The sequence below is a fragment of the Mesoplodon bidens genome, assembly GCF_964165515.1.
Source record: "Mesoplodon bidens genome assembly, chromosome: 19".
NCBI lineage: Eukaryota > Metazoa > Chordata > Mammalia > Artiodactyla > Ziphiidae > Mesoplodon > Mesoplodon bidens.
This window is the reverse complement of record NC_138179.1, coordinates 27,613,436-27,640,914: the sequence shown is the minus strand read 5'-3', so window position 1 is coordinate 27,640,914 and position 27,479 is coordinate 27,613,436. Positions and strand designations below refer to the sequence as shown.

Below are 27,479 nucleotides of genomic sequence, written 5' to 3'. Positions count from 1 at the left end.
TGAGCCCTCCAACAGCAGTTTGACAGCAGGCTGGGCAGATAGGATATTGTTATAATCACAGTTTCAAAGATGACATAAAGTCCCTGAATTTCAGCTCCTTCAAGGGGCAAGATCACAATATTCGCGGCTAAACTTAAAACCGTGATAATAACATCTATTGAGTAGGTATGGACACTGTAGGGATACCATTATCATCACCTTACTGAGGAAGGGAAGGACACATAGAGGTTAGCTAGAAAATTGGTTAAGTGGAGTAGACGGGCTCAAACACAGGGGGCTCAGACTCCGGGGCCCTCGCTCTCAGCCTCTCTCCTTACTGTTTCCCAGGTCTATCTTTCTCCCTTAATAAGATCCGCCATGTTTAGGGTCCTCCTGCCTCGTTCTTCTTAACATTTACCCCTTCGCAGGAGGACATTTATTTCTTCAACTGCTTCCACTATTTAAGGTACAAAAGTAATCCTGTACGGAATTACACGTCATCGTAAAACACTCAAACGAAATGAAAACTATGGAATAATCATGCCCCTGACCCCCACCCCTGCCCTCAGGACATCCACACTAGCGGAATGACACTCTGTAGGCAGCAGCAACATCTCCAGGTGACAAACCATGAAGTCCCTAAAGCAGCATCTTTTACTTTCCTCTCCTGCTTGGACTGGCCCGTGCCCCGGCCCGAGTCCTGGCTCCCCGCCCCCGCGCCCGCCCCCGCGCCCGCCCCCGCGCCCGCCCCCGCGCCCGCCCCCGCGCCCGCCCCCGCGCCCGCCCCCGCGCCCGCCCCCGCGCCCGCCCCCGCGCCCTCTCTAGCCCCGCCCCGATCCTCCCACTCCGAATCGCCCCGCCCTCACGCTCGCCCCCGACCCTACTTGCTCCTCCCCTGAGGGCCCGGAAGCGGAAGTGGGGTCGGGTTTCCTCTGTTACTCCGACTCCTCCAGGCCCGGAGTGAACCCTCCTCGTCTGTTCTGGTCCCCGGCCCGCGGCTGCGGCGCTGACGTGGCTCCCGGAAGTGGGGCTGGCGTGGGCCGCCATGTTGCAGCAGGTGAGGGGCTGTGGGTGCGGAGAGAGGGCCGCGGCGGCTGGGCCAGGCCTGCAAGGTCTGAGGGGCGCGTGCAGAGCGTCCGGGGCCGCTGCCGGAGCCCGAGGAGGAGCGGGTGGGCGGCGGGCGGGGCGGCCGGGGTCGGGGCCGGGGTCCGGGCTGCGCTGAGGGCCGGCGCGGGTGTGAGAGGCGCGGGGTCGCGCCCGGGCGGGCGGCCGTGGAGACGCCGTGTGTGGCCAGGCGAGGGGAGGGGGGCCGCCGCCCTGCACGTGGGATTAGGGGACACCCCCCCCCCCGGCCTCGCGTTCAAGTTTGTGCTGTCACAGCAGCGTTGGAGGTGGCTGGTCCACTCTCGTGACCGCATCTGCCCCTCCGAGCTAATTACAGCCCTCACGTGTAGGACCAGAGATTAGTAAGAATCATTTCGTAGTTTCTTCCTATTTTTTAAAAAGTTACACTTTCAGTTAGATTTTGTAGGCGTTTTTTCCTCTTGAGGGGTTACTGTGGCCCAGGCACTGTGCTGGGCCCCGGGGAAGGGCTGCGAACCGCACAGACGATTTCCTGCCCTGAATCGGAGGGTGAATTGGAGGGTGCCGGAGGTGGGGAGGCAAGGTAAGTTAGAAGACTGAAGGTACTTTTCACAGGGCGATCACAGAACCAGGGGGATGTGATAGCGGGTGTCTGCGAATAGGTCGCTCTCGGGATTTAGGGTCGGAAAGGGCTGCTCCGGGGAGGTGACCGGAGTGGGGACTATCCGGTGATGGTCTGCACCTGCGCCCCGGCTGAAGGAGGCTGGAGAGAAACACACAACGGCACTGACTGTTCGCACTTAAGCGTGTGGCCAGGCACCTCAAGCGAGCCCTTAGGGCCGCCAGGCAGTCACCCTGCCCCCTCCGTAGTCCCCTCTCCCTCACACCTAGGCTGCTCTCCAGGGCTTCTCCCTCAGACCTTCAGCGTTTCTTCCTGATCTGCTCTCAGCCCCTAGCCTTGCTGCTCATTTCACTGAGAAGGTGGAAGCCTTCGGTGTCCGCATCGCCTGCCATCTCCAGCTTTCCTCGTTATCTCTTGTTTACTCTGCCTTTGTTTTATGTAACTGCACTGTCTGTGCTGCGGTTTTTTGTTTTTTTTTTTAATGTTTTGGGTTTTTGGTCACGAGGCATGTGGGATCTTAGCTCCCTGACCAGGGGTCGAACCCACACCTTCTGCACTGGAAGGCAAAGTCGTAACCACTGGACCGCCAGGGAAGTCCCGGTGCTGCCTTCTTAAGTCGAGCCCTCTACTTGTGCACTGGTTTCCATCCCCTCTTGCCTAAATAAAGTACCCCCAGAGAATTCTAGCCTGTCACCAAGGTGGAGACCACTGGTCTCATAGATGTGAATCCATTTTACATTTTCTAGCTTCAGCTGTTCCTCCACTCTTCCACCTTCGTTTACTCTGAGGGCTTTCTCCATACATACTCTTTGTGTTCCCACTTCTGTGCCTGTGAACAGATACCTAGTCAAGGGGCCAGAGGGAGGCCCAGCGGGTGAACTCTCCTGGAAGCCTCCCCACAGCCTGTCCCCTCCCTCTGCTCCTGTTTGCGCTCACGTTACTTCTGGCACTGATCACAGTCTGCCACGTGTCGTAGGTGATTGCTCCTTTGTTTATTAGCTCATGCCTTCAACAAATACTGTAGCACCTGGCCTGGTGCTCGGCTAGACACTAGGATTTATTACAATGCAGGGACGGAACTTGCCCTCCAGTAGCTTGGAGTCTAGGAGGAGGTAGGAGTAGACTTGCAGTAAGAATATCCCGAGATAATCGTTCAAGCGGAGATTTGCCCAGGTGCTGTGGGAACGGGGGAAGGGGGATGCCTGGGGTTTTCAGGGCAAGTTTCTCAGCTGTTGCAGTATTTGAGCTGAAAGTTGAAGGATGATTTGACGTTTGCCTGATGGTCCGCTTCATAGGGGATGGGGAAGGGAACAGCTTCTGGGTAGAGAAAACATGAAGGGCAGAAAGGTGGGAGGGCCCGAAGTGTTTTCCCAGAGCAGGTAGTGACAGCGTTGCTGCAGTGCTCAGTGGGAGGGGGCGTTGTCGGGAGGTGGGCTCGGGATCAGGTCCTGAGCTGCCACGAGCTCTGGTTTGCTGTGCCTGAGGGATTTAAGTCTTATCCTGTACAGGGAGGGGCGCCACTGAACAGTTTGGGCAGGGGGGTGACATGGTATGCTCTCCATTTAGGGGGATACTCCGGGTAATGAGGGGCTGGAGTGGAGCGGGGGTGAGGCCAGAGATGGCAGGTGAGTGGGGAGGGGCTGGCACTGTGAAGGGGCTGGCACCTTCACACGAAGGTGTGAAGCGTGACTGAGGCTGCAGGTGAGTTGCAGTGAGCTGAGGTGCGAACCACTTAGAGACCTGAGGTTGAGGAGGGAAGGGAAGTAGAGGACAGAAGGGAGATTCAGCATCAGGACATTAAAACATCTCTTCACGCTGTAAAGGACACCTGAAGAAGCTTGTATGCTGATGAGAAAGATCCACCAGAAAGACCTGAAGATACAGGAAACTGTAAATAAAGGGGAAGAGTGATGGAACACGCCCCCAAGGAGGCGGGGAGAGAAGGGATTCTGACTACAAGTAGCTGGTTTAGCCTTGGAGAAAAGGGGACAGAGTTGTGAGAAGGGGTCGGGAAAACAAAGCTGCAGTCAGATGATTTTGTGGAGGAGCCAGAGACAGTGAGTTTATCTCGGCAGCCTCAGCCTTCTCTGACCTGGGAGAGCCCCCTGAGGGTGGCTGCATTGAGTTTGCGCTTGGCAGCTTCTTGGGTGGGATGGAGACGGCAGGTGCTTGGGTTGCCACGTGGGGTTTGGCCAGGTGATCAGGGTTGGGGGAGGGAACTGCCCTCGCCCCTTCCCTAGGCTGTGAGTTCCAGGTGGCCGTGACCGCGTCCTACCGTCATCTTCCGTATTGACTAGCGTGCTGCCTTGCATGTAGTAGGCATGCGATACGGAGTTTCATTCTGCTTCATGAATATTTGCTTTTCCTATCAGGACAGTAATGATGACATTGAAGATGTTTCACTGTTTGATGCAGAAGAGGAGACAACTAGTAGACCAAAAAAATCCAAAATCAGGTACAACGATAAGTTGCAAGACTCGGGTTAGTGTCTGGTGCTGTTCTGTCCATTGCCTGGTGCCAGCGACGGGGTTCGGGGCAGAGTGGTTGTGATGTGCTGGTGAATATTGTGTATTGCTGCTTTGCTCTTTAGTCCGAGATGAGGTGACATCTCACGTTTTCCCTGGGAATAACTGACATACGGCATTTTATGCAAGACTGAGTTTTCTCAATCTGCAAATCCAATTTTTTGAACACTGGTATTTTTAATTCTGACTTTTGTACCAAGAATGCACCATTTCTTTAGATAGTTTCTGTAGATACATTACATTTTGATTTATTATGCAAATTTCAGAATTGTATCTTTTCTATCAACTAATGTGAGAATATCAAGCCAAATATATTTCTATCCCAAACTTAGTTACCGCTAAAGAAATTCACTTGATGAAATCAAATTCTACCTGAACCTTGAAAACATCTCTAAGTGAGAGATGCCCGTCACAAAAGACCATGTATTATATGATTTTGTTTATGTGAGATGTCCAGAATAGGCAAATCTATAGGGACAAGAAGTACATTAGTGGTTGCCTAGGACTGGAGAGGGGTGGGATTGGGGTAAATGGGGGGGGGGTGACTGCCCGTGGGTATAGGCTTTATGTTTGGGGTCATGAAAAAGTTCTAAAATTGATTGTGTGATAATTGCACAATTCTGTGAATATACCAAAAATCACTGAATTATACCCTTTAAATAGGGGAATTGTGTGGCGTGTGGATTATATCACAACGAAGCTGTTGATAAAACGGCAACTATGCCTGATGGTTACTTTGTCTTAATGCCTGAAGTGATTTCTGAGGGCCTAGAAATTCTTAGGGCATGATTTTTAGACATGTGAAAATAGGAGTCAGTCCTAAGAGTGTAGTTTCCTAATTCCTCTAAGCTTGGTAAAGTTTCTTGTTATTTATTTTGTGAAAGTTTCTAATCAATGAGGTGTTAAAGTCACGTTTACATAGTGTATTTTCTGTGACAGCAGGGCCTAGTCAAAAAATGGGACTTATGAAAAGAGAGAGGTAGGCGGTTTGCTTCTTCCTCAAGTCATCTTTTCTTTTGGCAAGACTCTGCATGGTTCTGCTATGGCTGAAACATTTTCATCTACATCTACAGTACCTGTTGTAAATGTAATTGCATTTCTTTTATTATGTTTTGGTTTTCAGACACCCAGTGGCATCATTTTTCCATTTATTCTTTCGAGTCAGTGCAATTATAGTCTATCTTCTCTGTGAATTGTTCAGCAGCAGCTTTATTGCCTGTATGGTGACAATTATCTTATTGTTGTCATGTGACTTTTGGGCAGTCAAGGTAGGTTTGATTGTTTTTATTTTAAAATCGTGTTTATATGATGAGATTGAATGACGTGTAAACAGTAAAAAAAAAAATGACACTTAGTATTTCCGATTGGTATTAATTTATCTTTTTGTTACCTTGGGCCTCGCCTGTGTCAAAGTGCCGGTTGTGGCAGATCACGTGTAGGTTTACTGACTTGTCTGTGCTTTATGTTAACCTACATCAGCTTTAAAGTTAAACAAACAAACAAAAATGTGACCAGCAGCTACAGACTACGCGTATTGCTTCTAATCCTCACCACTGGTTTTGCTTCAGGGTCACCTCCGGCTGTGCCGTGTATGATTTCTAGATAAGGCCCCAGGGTAGTTTGTCCACAAATACTCAAGTACCGACCATTGCAAAGGCTCCTATTTGAGCTTGAGGGCAGTGTTTCTCTGCCAGGTCCAGTTTTGCCCCCCAGGGGGACGTTCGTTTGTCAGTATCTGAAGACATCTTTGGTTGTCACAACTGGGGGTGGGGGAAGTGTGCTATTGGTATCACACGGGTAGAGGCCAGGGATGCTGCTAAATATCTTAAGGTGCACACACAGGACAGCCCCCCACATCAAGGAATCATCCGGCCCAAAATGTGGATAGTGCTGAGGCTGAGAGATCCTGTTGCAGGGGATAGAAAAGAGTGTAAGGAATGGTTCAAATTCAGAGGCAGTGGTAGGTAGAGGGATGGATGGATAGAGAGATAGGTATATAGATAGAGGGGCATGTGATCAAGTAACCATGGTAAAATATTAAATGTAGACACTAGGTGATAGGTATATGGGTATTCACTGTAAAACTTGACTTTTCTTTGTGTTTGGAAATTTTCATAATAAAATGGTAGGGGGAAAAATTGAAGGCAAAAAAAAAAAAGACAAAAGCTACTTTTGGAATTTGAGATATGTATATTGATTCAAAAACCAGTAAGATGTTACAGGTCTGCTCATGCCCACCAACCCAGCCATTTTTAGATCTTTTGATTGTTACAGATATCAGAAGTGGTTGGCTTGGTGGTGGCCAGTTTCCATAGGCCACAAAATGCTGAGAGTAAGGATTACAAAGGTCTGTATCCTGTAGGCTTTTCTTTTGTACAGTCTTCTTTGCCTTTTATTTCTTTGAATTTCTTCTGTTGCTTTATGCTCTAAAGTGTTCACTGTATCCAGGTCACAGTTTTGTTTTGAGGAACGTTTCTTTTTGTTGTTCATGTAATTTCTGCTTAGCCAAATAGAACACCACCTTCAGTCAGTTCTTCCTGGTAATTTCCAAAAATTATATAATTAGATCCTTGTGGGTTTAGAGTTTTAAAAAATGTGGCCAGAGGGAATTCCCTGGTGGCCTAGTGGTTAGGATTCCGGGCTTTCACTCCATAGCCTGGGTTCAGTCCCTGGTCAGGGAACTGAGATACCGGGATGCAAGCCGCAGCACGAACAAATTAAAAAAAAAAAGAAATATGGCCAGAAAGTATATTTTCTGATAACATATATTTTTTTTTAAAACAAGGGCTTAAAAAATACCCTTTCATCTGTGGCAGAATTACTTACAGATATGCAGACAATTGAGATATGAAATTAAGAAGTCAAGAATGTACAGAATACCAGTCCATTATTAAATGGACTTGGGGAAGTGGGTGTGCAGGGTTCTGAATGTAGTTAGAACAGCAGTGTGTTGTAGTTGTAAATCTCCAGGCAGTTGTCAAAAGAAGAGATAATTATTAAAAAATAAGAGATAAATAAGATAAAGTTATTTAAAAAATGAAAAGAACTTAAATGTTATAACCCATATGGGGCTTTTGTCTTATTCTTTATTTTGAGAAATATAGTAAAAAAAGAATAAATAGTTGTTTTCAAATTTTTATGCTAACTATTAGTAAAATTTAAAACATTGTGTGTCTTCCACAACATTGGAGAAGACAGGAGCAACTAAAACATACATCAAGAGAAGGAGAACAAAGCAAGCGTCCAGGAACCTGAAATATCATAGGGCAGAGTGCAAGGGGGTGGGAGCAGTAGCACATTAGTTACAGCTGTAGATGTAATTTGATTAAACCCTCTTTTTAAAGATAAAAATTCTTAGATTTGGTCAAAAATCAAAGTCCAACCCAAAAGATCTAGTTATAATTGTAACATTAGAAAAAGTAAAAGAAGGCAAAGATAATATAAGACCAATTCAAACAAAAAGAAACTTGACGCTATATTATTATCAGACAAAGCAGAAATGAGAGTAAGACAGCGTTCAGTGGAACAAGAAAGGTCAGTTGATGAGTCACAGTGAGGATCATTCACAGAATGACATCACATCAAACTATAGTGAAAAACTACTAGAAACACTAGAGAAGATGGAGGAACACCGTTGTGATAGAAGTCTAACAAACCATTGTCTTTGCAGATCAGAGCAACAAAAAATACGTAAGGTTTGAAGGATCTGAATGAAATAACAAGGTCACTTTCATAGCAGTATTTGGAACTCTGTATGTAGAGGCATAATACCTTCTTGTTCAGTTTCTGTGGAACATGTACAGAAGTTCACTAAATATCACTATGAAGAAGATCCAAAGAAATTGCCCAAAGCAGCTACATTTTCTAGTCCAGTACAACAGAACTGGAGACTAATAAAAAAAAAATGGTTGTCAAAATTGGGATTTTTAAAAAGAGCCATTCTGCTAAATATCTTGGCTTAAAAAGGAAATAAAAACTGTAAATACAGATTATTTATACCTTAATGATAATGATCATCTGCATTCAAACTTTTGAAACGTGTCTAAAGCTGAATTCAGAAGAAAAACAATAGACAAAAGTCTTTTATTAGAGGTCTAGAAGTTTCAAAAACAAAAACAATAAGCTTGAGAGAAATTCGGAAAATAAACTAATAATGACAAAAACAGGAAGTAAAGAATTGGAAAATGGGAAAATGGAGGAGTTTGAGACTATTCTAAGAGCTGTTATTTGAAAGTGCCACTAAAATAGACCTCTGGCTGTTCTCGGTCTTCTTTGCCAGCTCTTCTCTTTTACTTAGCCTTTGATTGGTAACGTTTCTACAAAATGAAGTTTGGTCTCTAAGGCTCCTCTTCTTCTCTTCTGTTTTCCTTTCATTATGTTAGGAAAGCTATCAAAGCAGTTACATTAGTAAGAGGGAAAGAGCTTGGTGCATTTCAAGTACTGAATGAGGGTCAGTGCCTATAACCGTAGCCTTCGTTTGGGCTGCTGTACAGAATACCAGAGACTGGGTGGCTTACAAACAATAGGAATTTATTTTTCCAAGTCCTGGAGGCTGGAAATCCAAGGTCAGGGTGCCAGCATGGTCAGCCTCTGGTGAGGGCCCTTCTTGGGTTCCAGACTGCTGATGTCTCGTATCCTCACATGACTGAGAGCAGAGAGAGGGTGAAAGCTGTCTCTTGACTCTTACTAATGGACACTAATCCCATTCACAAAGGCTCCGCCCCCATGGCCTCATCTAATCCTAATCACCTCCCAGAGGCCCTCTCTTGATACCATCACTTGGTGATGGGGTGGGGGCAGAGTTTCAACCCATGAATTTGGGGGGACACAGTATTCAGTCCATAACCTTTTTTAGAGATGCATAGTTATAAAGTATATGTACTGTGGTCAGGATATATAGGAAAAAGTAGGTCCCAGTAGCTAAAGAGCAAGGGGTTTAGAAACACATTAGGGAACTGGAGGAAGGACAAGAGTTCGTGAGGGAAAAGAAGGGTAATGTTTATGGGTGTGCTGACCCTGTCACCTCTGCCCCTGTGGGGCCTGCCATTGCCATTTTATTTACTCTTTTGTCCAGGCCTGGTACGTAGTGGTCATTAACTGGATATTATGGCGGGAAAGTTGATGATTTCTTGTTTGTGAACTGTTACACTAAGATACGATGTTATGGTAGACCTGTAAATAATGTTTTTAAAATGTGTGTGCATATATTAATCTTTACCAGAATGTCACAGGTAGACTAATGGTTGGCCTGCGCTGGTGGAATCATATTGATGAAGATGGAAAAAGCCATTGGGTGTTTGAGTCCAGGAAGGTAAACTGCCTTTGTTTTTTTTTTTTGAGCGTCATTCAGAAAATTATGTGTAGGGCTTCCCTGGTGGCGCAGTGGTTGAGAGTCCGCCTGCCAATGCAGGGGACGCGGGATCGTGCCCCGGTCCGAGAATATCCCACATGCCACGGAGTGGCTGGGCCCGTGAGCCATGGCCACTGAGCCTGCACGTCCGGAGCCTGTGCTCTGCAGCGGGAGAGGCCACAACAGTGAGAGGCCCGCGTACCGCAAAAAAAAAAAAAAAAAAAGTGTAGATACATTTGAGTATTTAAGGGTCAATTACCTAAACACTTCAGATGCATCTACACATAAGGGACCGCCCTAGATCGCTTGGCATGGTATAGCACAGAACCAGATGGCCTTCTAAACTTGCCTTGCGTTTCTCTAGTTCCGACTGGAAACAGGGCGTGTCCAGGAAAGAACCCTGAGAGGGCTTGGGCTCAGGGTTTATGCCGTGTGCTTAGCTGCCTCCCAGGGGGTTGCTGCTGAAGGGTCTCTGTTTGTGACCCTCAGCCCTGTGTGCCTTGCCTAGTGTAGCTCCCTCCAGTGGCTCCCTCTGTCCTTGCCCCCGGGGTCCTCCATTCGTGCGCAGGAGAAAGAGGAGGTTTGCAGCTGGATAGAAAATCTGAGTTAAGCAGAGAGCAGTCTGTTCTTCAGGCTGTGCCTTCAGAAGCCCTAGGGGACCTTGCTCTGTTTTGGGTTAGCCTGCTTATCTGTAGTGGAAATCAGTTTGGGAGCCAGAGGACAAAATTCCTGGAGACAGCACCAATTAAATTGCTTGCCTCTGCTTGTTAGGCCCTGACTAGGACTCCTCAGAAAACAGCATTGTGCTCAGTGAGCCCATAGTCCTTTATATTATAAAATCTACCTTGGAAACCACTCAGCACCCTTTTAAATTCCTGGGTGTTGCTGAGACATTCTGGTCATTGTCCAGAATCCCTTGACTGCATTTCTTCCTGTGGACCCTGACTTGACCTTTTAGTCTCCAGGATGACCATAGCCTTGATTTCCTGAATCCTCACCTAAGAAGGCATCTTTCAAAGCTTGCTTATGAATAATCAGTATAAGTGCAAGAAGGATTGACTAGAAACCTATCAGAGGCCACTCTTACTGTCTTGGGTGATGACAGACTGTCCACTCTGCCCTGAAAATGAAACATTCTCGATTTAAAACAAAGTGTGTTAAGACCAGTTCCAAAATTACAGTAGTGGTAGATCTACTGTTTTGTTTGAGGGAGATTGTGGGGCGAGGGGTAGGAGTTCTGACTTGGGACTTGGGTTGTCTGTATTAATTTATTTGAATTTGAGGGTAAGGGGTTTTTCATTAAAAATGTTAAACTTTTTGCTGATAAATATCACAGAACATTGGTTATTAAATTCATGTTCCTTTGTAGGCCTCTCCTCAAGACAGTAAAACAGTTTCAGAGGCTGAATCAAGAATCTTCTGGTTAGGACTCATTGCCTGTCCGGTGCTGTGGGTAATATTTGCCTTTAGTGCCCTCTTCTCCTTCAGAGTGAAGTGGTTGGTGAGTATCAGTGTGGAGCTATCAGTAACCCACTAAGGTGGCTGATGGACAATCATAATAAGCAACCACCTGTGTTAACCTCAGGGACCCATCTTGAATAGGCAGCTTCATCATGTATTTCCCAAGTTTGGTTTCTCAACTCTGCTTTTCTCTAAGTACAGAGAGCAGAGTCCTGTGAAAGACTCCATCTCACCAGTTCTCCAAGTGCTTAGCAGAATTTGATTTAGCCCATCTTGTTCAGTGATTACCACATTTATCACATAATCTTGTCGGTTGGGGATGGTCAGTGTACTCCAAACGTGCTTAACTTGGTTTGGAACTAACAGAGTGGTCTTTTCTGAAAATACTGGTTGGTAACCTGTTCTGGTTATCTATTGCAACAGTCATCTTATGCTCTCTTGCAGTTTCACTGGTTCAGAAGTTTGGGAAGGGCTTGTCTGGAAAGTTCTGGCTTGGGATCTTTTGTACTTGTGGTCAGACAGTGGCTGGGGGCTGGTGAGGCTTCTCCTCTTTATGGGGTCCCATGGCCTCTTAACACGGTCTTTCCACATTGCTGGTTGGGGCTTCATTACAGTCTGGTGGCCTCATGGCAGTTAGACTTGGAGGGTCACAGCTTACTTGGAGGGTCACAGCTCCAGTTGAGAGTGTTTTAGCTCACAAGGTGTATTACCTTGTACAACTGTATTAGTTTGCTAGGGCAGCCATAACAAAGTATCACACACTGGGTGGCTTAAACAACAGAAATTTATTTTCTCCCAATTCTGGAGGTCTGTCTCTTTGGCTTGTTGACTGTCTTCTCCCGGTGTCTTCATGTGGTCTTCCCTCTGTACATGTCTGTGTCCTAATCTCCTCTGCTTATAAGCGCACCTATCATATTGGATTAGGGCCCACCCTAGTGACCTTATTTTTCCTTAATTCTTTAAAGACCCTGTTTCCAAATACAGTCACATTGTGGGGTCCTGGGATTATATATATATATATATATATGTAAACATATACATTTTGGGGGAACAAAGTTCAGCCCATGACAACCACCTAGCCTCAGAAGTCACAGCATCACTTTTGGCACCCGTCCACATTCAGGAGAATGGAAATTAGGCTCTACAGCTTGATGGGGGAGTAAGAAGATTCTAGAAGAAAGAGCATGTGGAGGTACAGTTGCCACCATCTTTGGAAAATATAATCTGTCACTTAGCCCAAACTGTGTGTCTTATTCTTTTAATAATTGATTTTATCTCACTTAATACTTACTGGTATCAGATGTATTTTGGCCTTAATTGTGTTTTTTTCCCCTGTTGTTAATATTTCCTTGTCTAGTTCGCTGTATAGGTTCTCTTTTCCTTTGTGCATACACATACCTAAATACTTTCCCTTTTGAGATTTGGAAGGTTTATTTTCTGTTTTTAGTTTTTCTAGTAGTTATCTGTATCACATAACCCTCTTTCATGCATTTCATGTATCATACCTTCTTTCATGAATTAAGAAATGTATTTAATGTCTTGATTTCCTGCTGTGAAAGATGTAAAGTTAACATTCATGCCTTCTCCCACCTTTCCTCCCTCCTTCCACTTCTGGATTTTTGTTGGTTGTAGTCTTACTTTAGTTATTTTAAGTAATATACTTACTCCTGTTTATTGACTTAGAGACTGTTTAGAAAGGGAATGAAATAAACACTCTTATATTCCCTCTTTTGTTTCTTCCCTTTCTATGCCTGAGCTTTCTTTGTTCCAGTATTATTTTTGTTGTCAAGGTTTATAACAATTACCTTTTGAAACGATATTTGTTACTGGTTGTTCAGTCTTTGATCTACTTTTAAATAAATTGATTCAGTCCTTTTATTGCAACTTCTCCTTTACCTCTTGGTTGGCTGAATTTCATTGTTGGGTGATTTTTTTCAAAAAACTTGTGGGTATTATTTTCCTTTGGCTCTGTCATGTTTAAGAATATGAGCCTGTTGACTTTATTCTTGAATAAACTTTTCTTTTTTCTTTTCTTTCTGAATAAACTCTTTATGCTTGAATAAATTCTTTATTTCTTCATTCTTGAAAAAAGATTCTTTATTCTTGAATAAAGAATTGGCTAAGTTAATATTCTTGGGTCACAACTTTTTTCTCTCACCATTTAGAAGACATTACTTACTCATTTTCTAATATTGAATATTGTAGAGAAATCTGAGGCCTGGCTTACTTAACCTCCATGTAAGGGAGTGAATTATTTTTCTCCCTGGACAAATAATTTTTGTTAATCATTCTTGAAGTTTTAAAATAGCATACATAACCAGATTGTCTTTGTGTTTATCTTTCTGTATTGCTTTTTCTGGAAACTGTGTGCCCCTCTAATATACAGGCCCAGGTTTTGCTTTGAATCAGGAAAATTATCTTCTGTTCTCTTTACATTTATTTATGTTCTGTTTTTTTGGTGTCTCTAATTCTGAGGTACCAGTTACCTCTGTGTTGGATCATTTTTATCTGTTCTCATCTACTATCTTAAATGCTTTCGTCTCTCATCTTTTTCCTTTCTGGTTATTCACTCAGCACATCTTTTTAAAAGAGTCTGCCATACACCAGAGCTGTCCTGGGCACTGGGGATATGATTAAGGGCCTGATAAACAAGATGACTGCTCCAATAGCACCACTTTCTAGCGGAGCAGAGTGTAGACAGATAGTAAATAAGGGTTGTTAGAAAGGTGGTACAAGGTAACAAGAGTGGAGAGTGCCAGGGAGAGCTGAGTGGGCTGCTTTAGCAAGGGCTTCTCTGCGTTTCCTGAGCTCTGCCAGCTCTGTTTTCAACTCCTTCTGGTGTCTTGTCTTACCTTCATTCTCTTTGAATTCTTATCTTTAGGTTCTTCTGTAGGGTGACATATGCTTCAGGAATGCTGTTATTTTGGTGGACTCTGTTTCTTTTTAGAATCGATTCTTCGTCTGCCTTTTGCATACTGTGTTCCTTTCTTCTTTTTGTTTTTTGCTGTGGTTCTGCGTAGCTGCCTTTCCCTGTTCCCCTCCCCATTTTGCTCCTGTTCGCAGTGGCAGCTCTGTCCAGACCTTCTCTTTATGTTGGTTTCGTGTGGGTGAGTTCTCCTTGCCTGCCTTCCTTGTTGTCTGAGACATCTGGGCTCTGCTGTGAGCTGCGGTTTGGTCGACTGAAGGCGCAGGTGTGAGGAGGGGACCACAGCCCTGCCGCCGGCTGCCTTGCCCGGGTTCCTTCCCTTACGTAGTGGAGTTCTGGTTGCTCTGTCGTGGTTCTGCCCTCCTGCTTTAGATCGTTTGTGAGCTCCTGGAGCCTTCACCTCTCTCTGGGGAGGCAGCCCAGTCTTTCTGTGGCAGTGTTTCCCCTTCCCTAAAGCAGAGCGGGGAGGGGGGGTGAAAGGTGGTTTGGGCTCCTGTTTTAAGACCACAGGGCAGGAAGGGGGCATCCCGTCCCTCAAGCTTCCCCACCCACTGTTCTCTGTGGTGATGGGCTTGATGACCGTTGGTCCTCCTGCCTACGCAGACCATTTGCTTATTCTAGAACAGGGCTTGGCAAACTGTGGCCTGCAGGCCAAATCTGGCCTTATGCCTGTTTTTGTAAATTTTTGTTGGAACACAGCCTTGCCTGTTTGTTTACATATTGCCTGTGGCTGCTCTGGGGCTAGAATGGCAGAGTTGAGTATTTGCAACAGAGACCATATGGCCTGCAGAGCCTAAAATATTTATTATCTGACCCTTTACACAAAAGCTTTGTAGAATATTTAACCGTGGGATCCCCTCATGTTGTTCAAATTAACTTTTCTTTAATAATATTTAAATAGTAGGCTTGTGTTTCTTATTCTCAGTCCTTAGCGGTCTTAGTGGGGTCACCTATAGGACTGTGGCCACAAGGAAAAAACAACTCTGCTGAAGTGCATTTCTTCCTAGTGCTGTGTCCCCCTCTGCGCCCTTCCCCCCATCTCCTTGTCACAGAAGGCAAACCCCTGTTGGTTGCTACCTTGAGGCACCGGTTTGCTTTCTTAGACGCCAGGTGTTGCCCACACATTAGCATAGAGCAGAGACTCAGCTCTTTGTGCTTTCAGTGTGTTGAACTTGATCTATCTCTTGACCATTCTTTTGGAATTCTTAAGGAAATAGTTGACATTTGAGCCCCTTCTGAGTCTCATTTACTTTTTTTATATCTTTACTCACAGAACCATGGAAAATATTAGAGAATGGTCCCCCCACTGCACCCCCGGGGCTGGCACAGAGCATGTGTGTTGATGGGTGCTTGTTGGGTGGTGCAGGGTGCGATTGGACGGGTCTGCCCTGGGAGGGAGGGTGCATGGGAGTCTCACAGCCACAACCCCTCTTCACAGAGCTTCCTCTTCCTGCTCTTTCCCGAGACAGTCTCCGCGTTTTGTTTATGGCAGAGAGACGGTCAGTCAATGTCAGGCCCGTAACTGTTGGTTATTCCTCTCTCCCAGGCGGTGGTTATCATGGGTGTGGTGCTGCAAGGGGCCAACCTGTATGGCTACATCAGGTGCAAAGTGGGCAGCAGGAAGAATTTAACCAGCATGGCTACATCGTACCTTGGAAAGCAGTTTTTAAGACAAGTAAGTGTTTTCTGGATGTCAGGGTAATTTGGATGCGGTCAGTGACTAATGCAGTGATGATTTCTAACTCTTGTAGAGTTTAATTTCTATGAAGTACTTTAAAAAAAGTCTTTAAAGGGACATACTTATTTAAGTATGACATCATGATGATAAAGTTATTTTAATTTCTCTTTGGAGGCTTATAGGGCATTCCAGAAATGTATTGTCGGTATCCTGAAATTATTTTAAAACCAGAGGGATAAATGTTCATTGATAATAACTTTTTTTTTTAATTTGCTGAAGTTCAGTTGCTTTCCATTACTTCCGGTGGCTCTAAATGAACAGTTTTGAAGAATGTATCAATATATTGTGTGGTTTTAGGCTTTATAGTAAGAACAAGTTAGAAGCATAATAAGACCGTATTGTTAAAGATTGTTTTAAAGTACTCGGTTTGTTTTTGAAGAATGTATAGGTTTTACTATAGCTCCCCGATATGAAGATTTAAATCGGAGTTTTCCATGGGGTAAGTGGTATTCATAGGTAAATAGGAATTGGTAAAACTTTTGGGAAATTGATTAGGTCTTTGTATGAGTGATGTCTCGTGTTTGTGTTCATGCAGTAGGTTGGGCAGGTAACGTTATACAGGACACTTACGGGTTCTCAACCTTGGACATGCATCAGAATCTCCTGGAGGGCTAGAGCACAGATTGTGGGATCCTACCCCCAAAGTTTCTTATTTAGTTGCCCTGGGGCCGGGTCTCATAGGTCACGTGTTTGCAGGTTCCCAGGTGGTACCAGGTTGGAACCAGGTGGAACCAGGTTGCTGGTTCAAGGATTACATTTGTGACTAAAGCCCTGAGAGGCTAAGTGACTTCTCAGGAACATACAGAAACAAAAGGGTGCAAAGCTAGGGCTTAACTCAGCTCTCTTGCAATCCAGTGCCGTTTCCTGTACAGTTTCTCTTATATAAAAGTTAAGAAGTAGGGAAAATGAGGATTCTTGTAGGGACATGACTCTCCTCCTGAGGGTTTTTGCAGAGTCCTAGTATACCTTTGCTGGGTAAGGTCCACCTCATGGTAATTGTCAAGTGTGTGCTTAATAGGTTTTTTTTCCCTTACGATTACCAGCATTCAGGTGAAATTGAACCTTGAGCTTGACATACATGGACAGGGTCAGTAGACTTTCATGGCACTTGGTGATGCTCTGCTAAAATGAGAGTGACTTGCTGGACATCTGGGTGGACCCGTTGCTTTACTTCTCTAGCATGACAGTAATTTTTAACGTAATTGGGCCATGGGATGCCAGGTAATGTAGTAGCTGGCTGTGCTGGCAATTACAAAATGTTTTCCTAGTGCTTTAAATCTGGTATGTTAAGTAAAATAGCTTTTAGTGTTAAGGAGTTGTTTCTCTTGCAAGTAAAATAGCTTTTAGTGTTAAGGAGTTGTTTCTCTTTTGCAGACCACTGGAGACGATCAGACCTCCTGAAGAGAGTGAGGGAGCCTGCGTGTTCTTTCCATCGGGAACAACTGAAGGGGGTCTTGACTGTGAACCTTTAGAACTCAGTACCTATTGCAAAGAGGAGTGTTGGGTTTGTTTTTCCATTTTAAAGTTTACTTTAAAAAAAAAAAGGAGAAGTAGTTTTCATATTAAGTTTTTACTTTCTAGCATATGGGGCTTGAAGGTGTGGTGTAGCTAGAAACATTGTTAACATTTGGTTCATGGTGTACATATGTGTATGCACAAAGTCGTGTAAGATCCATGTGTCTTAAATTAACAAAGTGTTTGTGTTCATGCCCATATGGAATGGAGACCTTTGCATTTTGATCCACAGAACAAGGAGTATGTTCCTAGTCTATCTCAAAACTCTCTGTGTTTACATACTATTTCTGTAGATTATTTTAGGTTTTGCTTCCATGGTAAGAGTGAGCACTTTGGCTTATATAGAGAGTTAGAAATAATTGTTAATTTTACACTTAATATATATGATGAAACTTCATGATGAAACTTCTTATCCTAGGCGTTTACAGGCAGGTAAAAACCAAATTTGGGCTATTGGTGTTAACTAGTTTCTAAAATTTTGTTATTTTTATTTGTAATGAGTCACGTACTTAAGGCCCAGTTAATATAAAAGGAATTTTCATAGTTTATGTTCATGGGATACGTAGGCATTGCTGCTGTTCTATTTATTTTTGGGGAAAGATAGCCGGATTTTACTTTGGAACCTTCCAGAAGCTCTTCAGTGGTCCTTGGCCTAATGAAATCTATCTTTTACCACTGAAAGAGTATTATTCTTATGTCATAGTGAGAATAATCATTTCAATACTTGGCATTGTAAATGCCTAAAAGACGTTTTATTTTACGAATCTATTTTTTTCTTGCTATAATGGGGATATCGTAAATCATGTATTTGTATTAATGGTATTTCTTAAAACAATATATGTAACAATCCGCAAACTGTTGTAGGCATCTGTAAATTCTGTTGTAGGTACTGTAAATTTTGTTTCAATCGGCAGATAGGTTATTTTGTGATTGTATTTATACATTGTTAAAAATTTTTTGAAGGTGTTTTGTTTAATTGAATGTATCTTATTGGCGTGATAGCTTTGAAGGTGCATAACTTTATATTTGTATAAAACTCTACTGCTTACAAAGCACTTTGACACTCGTAATCTCATTTGATCCTCACGACAAGCCTGTTATGTGTGATGCCGGTTTATAGGTGACGAAACAGGACTTCAGGTTATTGACTGACTTGCCCAAGGAGACACTGATTACAGGAAGACCCATCAGGACATATTACTGATTTTAGAGGAAATATTTGTCTCTAAATGTCCTTTCCTTTCGTACGAATCATTAATTTACTAAGTCATTAATTTGGTAAGTGCTTGTTTCCCATTTTATTTACACTTGTCTGGTGAGGAAAGTGGATGCTGTGTAAATGTTTTTATTTAACCTGAAAGATCTGGTGTCAGTCTGTAGAGCTGAGAGTCTCATGGGGGGGGGTTGCTCTTGAGGTAACTATTGTTATTTGAGGCTGCAATCCTAAACCACATATGAATTGAATTTTGGAATATGCACGTGGCGGGACCTACTGTTTATCCCCCAATATTCATTTTTCCCTTCTATTCATTTCCCACTTATTAGCCAGGACATGGCAACAAAGACAGTTTTTCCCAGATTTTCTTGCTGCACCTTGGCTACGCTTCCAGGAAGTATTCTTAGAAGGCCGGCATGCGCGTCCCCTCCCCTTTTCACCCCTCTTAGCTGAAATGTTGACAGAATAGATGGCGCTTGAACAGCTGTCATGGACGATGGGGTGGAAGCCTTATTTTGAGAACAGCAGAGAAATAAGGTAGAGATTGAGTTCCCTCTGATGGGGCCAGCAACCCTGAACTGCCTGTCTGAATTTTTAAACGAGAAACAAACTTCTGTCTTGTTTAAGTGTTATTGCTTTGGTTTTTCTGTTGCTACAGCCTAAGTGAATTCTTATCAATACAGTATATTTTCAGCAGCCCCCATAATTGTTTCCATTAGTATAGTATTTGAGATGTAATAGTTCATCAAATACATATTTGCTCTTTTCTCTGTGAGGTAATTAAGCTAATATTATAGATGCTACCAAGTCCAGCTGTTCCAGATGCTGTGGCTGCGTAAAAATTCACCCCAAAACTTAGCAGTGTAAAACAGTCATTTTCTTATGCTTACACAAGCTGTGGGTCAGGAATTTGGGTGGAGCTTAGTGGGGACAGCTTTCCTCTGCTGCACAGTCTGGGGCTCGGCTGAGAGATTTGAAGGCTGGGTTTTGCACATTGGCCAGGAGGCAGGAAACATCTGGGGGCATCTTCACGGGTCTGGAGATTGATGGTGGCTGTCAGCTGAACCTCAGCCAGGTTGCTGGTTGGAACACCCACATTTGTGACCTCTGGGTCGTCTCTCTGTGGAGGCTCATCTGGGCTTCTTCACAGCCTGGTAGCTGGGGTCTAAGACAGGCTTCCCCAGGGAGCCAGAGAAGTGTGTGACGTTTTTATGACTAGTCTCGGGGTTCACATAGTGTCACTTCTGCCATACTCTGGTTGAAGCAGCCACTAAGGTCCCCCTGAGTTCACGGGGAGGGGACAAAGCAGCCATCTTTGGAAAGTAAAATCTGCCACACATAGTCCTCTCAAGACTGGAAAACTACTTGAAGAGACTGAGGGCTGCAGGTGTTGCTTTCTTTTTTATCTTCCCTGGTCAGCCTTGAGCACAGGTGAACTGACTGAGTGGTGCAATTAAAATGAAAGTAACATTGCATTCTGTAGCCCCCAGTGTGCCTGTTGTGTGGCCCACAGCTCTGAAACACAGGCAAGGGTGTGTGTGGTTGTGTGGAGGTGATGGCACAGTAAGTCCACCATGGTGTCCCTACTGTGGTCCTTTAAGTTTGTAAAACTCTTCAGAGCTCATTCAGAGCTCCTTTATGTCTATTACCTTATTTGATTTTCCCCCATAACCTCTAGAAGGAGGAGAGATCATGAATAACCTCATGTTACAGATGAATAGCTAAGACGGAGAAAAGTAAAATAATTTACTGACGATTGCATGTAGTAGAGACAGTGATGCTCCCCCAGTATTCCCTTTGTTCTCCTGTACTTCCCACCAGCTCCCTAATTAATTGAAGCTATGAGATCAGTTATGGCCCGTGTGATGTGAGTGAAGGTGACCTGCATCGCTTTTGGGTGAGGAAGGTGAAACTGATGTGAGAGTCTCTAATCTTTCTTCCCTTCTGTGGCAGCCAGTGGTGCTCGAGATGGTGCCTCGGCCAGCTGGGTCCCTGGGTGGCTTGTAGAGCAGAATCCCCCACCTGCTCCTGTTGGACGAATGGCGTAAGTGAGCAATAAACTTCTGGTGTGTGAAGTCACTTGATTTCCTGGTTAATTTGTTTCCATAACATAACACAACGTAATAGCCTCTTCTGACGAATATAGGTGCACAACTGACAAGTAATACTCAGAAAACTTTTTTTTTTTTTTTTTTCTTTTTGCGGTATGCGGGCCTCTCACTGTTGTGTCCTCTCCCGTTGCGGAGCACAGGCTCCGGATGCGCAGGCCCAGCGGCCATGGCTCACGGGCCCAGCCGCTCCGCGGCATATGGGATCCTCCCAGACCGGGGCACGAACCCGTATCCCCTGCATCGGCAGGCGGACTCTCAACCACTGCGCCACCAGGGAGGCCCTCAGAAAACTTTTAAGTCCTAATTCAGTAATTCCTCCACTGTTCCATGCTATTTCCTTTTGCAAGGAAAGAAATTGGAATCTGGTCCCTTAGTGCAGCATCACCAGTTCTAATCAGAACAGACAGGTGAAGTTGACCAGGTGAAAATTCAACTAGGAGAGTCCACCTCCATCTAAAGGGACAGGGGCTTCTCATTTCCAGCCACTTGTTGCCACTCAGGAGTGTGGTTCCTGTGTTGCTAGGGTTTTCAGTTTTTTAAGAGGAATGGAAAATCTGGATGTTTATATGAAATCTGATCTTTTAATGTTTATAAATTAAATTTTAAAAGAAAACAAACGTGAAGTCAAACTGAGTATGTTTGCAGGTCAGGTTCAGCTGTGCTAACTTTCGTGGCAGTGCAGTGATGTTCAAATTAGTTGAGCTCTTTCTTCTAAGTCTTGTGTCAAAGCTGAATATCTATAATGAGCAAAGCAGAGTTGCTCTAGAGGAAACAGGTTTGGAGGTTCTGGAATCACCTGCTCAGCCCTAACTACCATTTTCCAAGGAGCCCCCGAGCCACTGTTTGCTGCAAACCACTGCTGGGAAGGTGAAACCAAAGTCTGCCTGGTTTTGAGGAACACCTTCTCAAATCATATGTCACATACATTTTTCAATTAAAAATAAAGTCGAAATAATATCAAATTCTTGTGAGAAGCAGGAAACATTCCTTAAAACCTTAATATTGTTATTCTAAAAGGAAAAGAGCAATCCTGTCACTTCCTGAAGAAGTTAAATTTAGTGCCAAGAAAAAATGTAGTCTTATATATAACTTTTCCCCACTACGATTAATTAAAAAATAATAATTAAAGCAGTCATGGTCAGAAAACCGAAGGGCTACAAAGAAATGCAAGTCTTATCGCACTCTCAGTTCTGCTCCCCAGAAGCAAACATCTTCAGCTGCTGCAGGTTTTGTATTTTGGGGTATTTACTTCCATACTAAATAAAATGCTTATTGTTTGTACAGTGTTTCTTGACTTATCAACTTTCTATAGTAGCTGTTGGCTTCCTGCTAAGAAAAATGAAGATTTAACTGAAACCCCTCCCCCTCATATAGTTTGAGCACTTTTTTTCCCCCCTACTTGGTTGTAACATTAAAGGCTTAACATAAACCTCCATTTCTTATTCCTTAAGTTATCTGATGTTTAACTGTTTTCTTTATTAGTAATTTGTTCAACTGCAAGTAACAGGAAATTCCACAAATAATAGTGGCTTAAACAAAAAAAGGGTTTGTGTGTTTCTCTACAAAGGAAGTCTAAAAGTGGGCACTTGCTGGTGTTGATGCAGTTACTAAACGGTTCCTCAGCTGGTTTTTGTCCCCATGCTCATTGCCTCAGGGTCACAAGATGACTGTCACAGCTGAAGATGACTCATCTGTTTATAAGTAAGGAAGGAGAGTGGAGGTTCCCGTCCTATCTATTCCCTTTTAGCAGAAAAGCAAAAGGTTTCTCAGAAACCACTGTAGACTTTTGCTTCTGCTTGCTTACATCTCATTGGCCAAAGTGGTGTCACCCAGGTGTACGGAAGTCTGGAAAAGCAGGTATGAAGGTGGGCACATGGCTGCCTTGAGTAGAAGTGAGGTTTTGTTAGGGGAGAAGGGAGAAAGGGACATTGGGTAGGAAACTGGCAGCGCCCACCACATACTTCTCATGGGGGCTTTATGTAGAGGGCACCGGCTGCTGCTGTGGCACCGTTTCTACAGTAAATAAATAGCCTTGGATCTGGACGGCCTTTTTAAAGCCAACTTTTGATGCAAAGCCATTAAAGCACTATTTGGTGAAATAGTTCTGTGAGGGCGTAGGCTGCTGTACTCTTACGTATATATTCTTACTTTAATGTGATTTGGGGGTTGGATTTAGGATATTTAGAGCCTACACCCTCAAGAGTTCTCTTGAGGTGGTGCCACCCCCAAGGGAGGGTGTTTTTGTAAATGTGTTAATCATTGGTTAGCACGATAATTGGTTATTTTAGTGGGCGGAGGCTAGGGATGCCTGGAGCTTGTAGTGCATAGGACAGTCCTGTACAACCCCAAATTGTCCTACATCTCTATAGCTTCCATGTGTCCCATGAAAATTATGTACGTGACAGTCCTGCTATAAAGAGAAAGGAACAGCAACCCCTGACAGCTGTCAGGTGGAGGCTGACCTGGCCCTTACAGCTAGGCTCTGGTGTTCTCTTTGAACATGAGTAATTCTCTACGACACCAACATCTGACAAGGCTGCCCTGTGACCATGAGGCAGCAAGACAAAAATGAGGATGCTTTGTAGTCATGTTGGAGCATAGAAACAAAAATACCGCGCAAACCACAAAACATGAGCAAACACCCCCTCTCCTGGCTTATGCGGAGACTGCTGCTGCTCTGCTGAGTGTGGTCTTAGACCACTCTGTTCTCCCTACCACCTAGATGAAAATTACCAAGATACCTACTCAGAATTGCTTTGCTTTCTGAAAGCACCCAATCTGGAGTAAAACTATGGTTCATGGAACCCTGCTTGAAATCCCCTATCACAGGCCCAAATTCTCTGATAAGCCCGTCCTAGCACCCTTGTACTGAGACACCCCATGGTGTGTGGTCTTCCTTGTGCAAATAAACCCACTTTGGTTCAACCACAGTTCTGTTCCGCATGGTCTCTAGCTGGTGAGCATTGACACTGATTAATAATTATCTGAGCGTAGACTGTAAGTCCTTTTTTGTTGCAGATTTGCAACACTTGACTTACCCAAAAACGCAACTATCAAGTAAAGGAAGGTTGTACTCTTTCAGTACCTTACCAAGAGTGTCTCACCAGTTTGAAAACTGTCACCAGTTTTCATGTCAGTGTTGCTCATGGCATTTGAATTGCAAGTTAAAACCACTGCAGCTGCATTAGTCTGCTTTGTAGTGGCCACATATACAGGAAATATATGTATATTTGCAAGCACCCGACTATGTGTCACATGCATATGCAGGATTTGCATGCCCAGGAAAGACCCGAAGAGGCCCTAATCTCTCATCTCTAGATGGTCTTGAGGCTCTGCACAGACAGGAAATAAAGGCTTAGGTAGAGTTGTAAACTTCTGGAGTGTTGAAGGTGTGTCCCAATACACATGAGCCCCTCAGCAAAAGGCAGAAGACTTATTTCAGGTGCTTAAGGAAATACCTGCCTGATTATTAGCTGAAGATGAAGCTAACTGAGTAGAGATTTCAGTGGCTACACATGACAAAGAGTACGGATTTACAGAATTAGTTCGGAAAGTCACTAAAAAACCTGCAGCCACCACCACAATAAGCATTAAAGGGAAGGGGCCACAAATCTGGTTTCCAGAGTCGCCACCTTGTATTACTGAAATCCTCCAGTTTTCAACAACAAAAAATTATAAGACATGCAAAGAAACAAGACAATGGCTCGTACACAGGAAAAATACAACAGAAACCTTCCCTGAGGAAGCCCAGACTTTAAATCAGCTGTCATATATGTTCAGAGAGCTAAGAGAGACTTTGGGCAAATAACTAAAATAAAGTAGGAAAATGAGCTATGAACAAAATGCAAATATCAGTAGATTAAAAATAGAAAGGAAGCAAATAGAAACCTTTGGAACTGAAAATGGTAACTGACATGAAAAATTCACTAGAGAAGTTCAACAGATGAAAGAGAACAATTGAAAATAGGACAATTGAAATAATGCAGTTTGAGGAGCAGAAAGAAAGAATGAAGAGTGAATATAGCCTAAGGGACCTGTGGGACCATCAAACATACCAACATATATGTTATGGGAGTCCCAGGAGACAAGAGAAAGGCAGAAAGAATATTTGAAGAATTAATGGCTGGAGACTTCCCAAATTTCATGAAAGACTTGGAAAAAAAAAACAAACCCTACATTAATCTGCACTTTCAAGAAGTGCAACAAATTCTAAGGATAAATTCAAAAGAGATCCACATCTAAACACATCATAGTTGAATTGTCAAAAGCCAGTGACAGAATATTGAAAGCAGCAAGAGAAAACAATCCATCACATATAAAGGATGCTCAATAAGATTAAAAGCTTGCTTCTCATCAGAAACCATGAGGTCAGGTGACACATTCAACATAGACTTTAAGACAGAATTGTTACAAGCGACAATGACATTACATACTGATAAAAGGGTCAATCCATCAGGAAGATTATATATGCACTTGACAACAGAGGTCCAAAATGCATGAAGCAAAAGGTCAGAGGATTGAAGAGAGAAATAAAAAACTCACTAATCGGGCTTCCCTGGTGGCGCAGTGGTTGAGAGTCCGCCTGCGGATGCAGGGGATACAGGTTCGTGCCCCGGTCCGGGAAGATCCCATGTGCCGTAGAGTGGCTGGGCCCGTGAGCCATGGCCACTGAGCCTGCGCGTCTGGAGCCTGTGCTCCACAACAGGAGAGGCCACAGGAGTGAGAGGCTCGCGTACCGCGAAAAAATAAAAAATTAAAAAAAAAAAAAAAAACTCACTAATCATCATTACTAGTGGTTCACTATTAATAATTTAATGATTAAGTGAGATACTCCGTATAAAATATTCAGCATAGTCCCAAGCATATGGTAAGCACTCCGTAATGGTACCATACTCAGAAAGGAAAACAGAGTTGCTTAGCTAGTTAAAGGTAGAGCAGTCAGGAGGTCTAACCCCTGGTTGAGTGGCCTCCTTATGATTTAGATTCCCATCCAATATGTGGCATGGAGAATTCAAATGGAGAAAAGCCATCAGTTGCAGGAAAGAATGCTGATTATTTTTTATTTTGCTTAGAACAAGTTAGAGATTGTAAGATTATAAGCTGGTAACTTACTGTAGTGTTCATTTACAATTTATTTTCTATTCAGAGTACATCTTGTTATTTATGTTTTTCAGATAGTTGTTGAAATCCAACAATGCTATGGACCAGTCTTCACGGTAAACATTTCTTTTAGGATTTTCGCCTTTCCCTGCGCGCCCTTTTCCTCTTCTGCTCGTAACTTGTGCGTTGTCCACTAGATGGCAATACACCAACATAAAATGAAAAGGAAACAGCCATACTGTAGCATCTTACTCGATTTAGTGGGAAATGATAGTTTTCCTGGAAAATTAGCCTGCAAGTAGTGGGTTAGGACTAAATCCATGCTTCCTATTGTAGAATAAATTAAAACCAGTGCTGATGAATGAATAGATGCTGAACGACTAAGTACAATCATATATTTAGTGCTTACAATGTACCAGACCCTGAGATAGGTCTACATACAGGATATGTGTCTGCTTTCCTCATATCACCACCCCCTCCCTCCATTGAACAGATGGGGACTCTGAGGCTTGGAGGGTCAGTAGCTTTCCCAGGGTCACACAAACTAGAGAGAGATGAAGCCAGGACTGGTCAGTGGCAGGGGAAGATGATGAGTTTGAATTTAAGATATGCTGGGTTTGAAGCCAGTGGTCACATCCGAGTACCAGAATGCAATGGAAGCATGGAATTCTACCTTAGGGTTGGGCAGAAGCTATGAATTTAAGAGGCATCTCTGCAGAGCAGAGTTGAAGTTGTAACAACATATGCGGGCTGTTTTGAGGAGAGTGTCTGTTGAAGAAACAGCTGAAGTGTAATCCCCAAGGAGAAGGTGACGGCAGAGGGTTAGGGGGACGAGCACTGGTGGCAGACAGTCCTCCTGAGTTGAAGTCCTGGCTTCACACTTCCTAGCGGCGTGTTCTTGGGCGAGACAGGTGACCTCTTTGACCCCTTGCATTAACCTCAGGAGGAAGATGCTATCTCCATTTTACAGGTGAGGAAACTGAGGCTTGCAGAGCATAAGAACTGACCCAAGGTCATAGTGCATCTAGTGCATGATGGCTCTAAGATTCAGATCTGGAGAGTCCGACTTAGGCTCACACTGTTAAGTACTGCATGTGATGCTCCCCCAATCAGCGTGCGTAGGACACTGGCTAGTAATACCTTGTGTATGTGTGAGTCTCCTTGTACCAGTCAGAGGAACAGACCAGTAGGAGATATAAATGTAAATTATATCTATAGATCTATATATTTACATCTTATGGATATATTCCTTGAAATAAATTCTCTCTGCATATCTATATCTACCTACCTAGTGCATGTACACAGACACACACACACACACACACACACACACACACACACACACACATTTATTTCAAGGAATTGGCTTATGCAGCTGTGGGAGCTGGCCAGGCCTGGTCAGTGTGGTAGAACAGCAGGCTGGGACTCTTGGTGAGTAGCTGAGGTTTTGGTCTTGAGCCAGCTTTCTTCTTCCTCTGGAAACTCAGTTTTGCTCCTAAGGCCTTTTAACTAATTGGATGGGGCCGGTCCACATTATCAAGGGTAAAATCTCTCTTACTTCAAGTCAGCAGATTGCGGATGTTGACCACATCCACAAAGTACTGTCACAGCAACACCTGGACTAGCGTTTGGTTAAAGACCTGGGTGCTGTAGTCTGGCCAACTTGACATCTAAAACGAACCATCACTCTTCTCCAAGCGGCCTGCAAACGCCGTGACAGCACGAGGCTCTCTTGTTGGCCAATGCCAGGCACCCAGCGGCACCCAACAAACCTTATTTGAGCGTGTACTGACGGTCCAACAGCCTGGGCGCAAGTGAACCTTCAACTGTAGACCTGGAGAGGTACAGATTTT

General features: G+C 43.9%; 1 protein-coding gene across 6 annotated transcripts; it reads left to right on the top strand.

Annotated features, from left to right (window-relative positions):
• The first annotated feature begins 904 nt into the window (after positions 1–904).
• On the top strand, positions 905–26,945 carry LOC308607408 (Golgi apparatus membrane protein TVP23 homolog B). Of its 6 annotated transcripts, none has more exons than XR_014013999.1 (9): positions 3,294–3,574; positions 4,057–4,139; positions 5,333–5,477; positions 9,431–9,520; positions 10,929–11,060; positions 15,493–15,621; positions 17,059–17,188; positions 18,320–20,459; positions 25,701–26,945. XR_014013999.1 is itself a non-coding variant. In XM_081219288.1 (7 exons), exons 1-7 carry the CDS (start codon positions 1,025–1,027, stop codon positions 17,083–17,085), a joined length of 618 nt encoding a protein of 205 aa, XP_081075414.1. In that variant the 5' UTR covers positions 905–1,024; the 3' UTR covers positions 17,086–18,312. The 6 variants fall into 6 exon arrangements, 3 of the variants coding, with proteins under 3 accessions (XP_081075414.1, XP_081075415.1, XP_081075413.1); XR_014014000.1 differs by lacking the exon at positions 25,701–26,945 and having other exon boundaries at positions 18,320–18,477; positions 20,369–21,736; XR_014014001.1 differs by lacking the exon at positions 25,701–26,945 and having other exon boundaries at positions 18,320–21,736.
• The last annotated feature ends 534 nt before the right edge of the window (positions 26,946–27,479 follow it).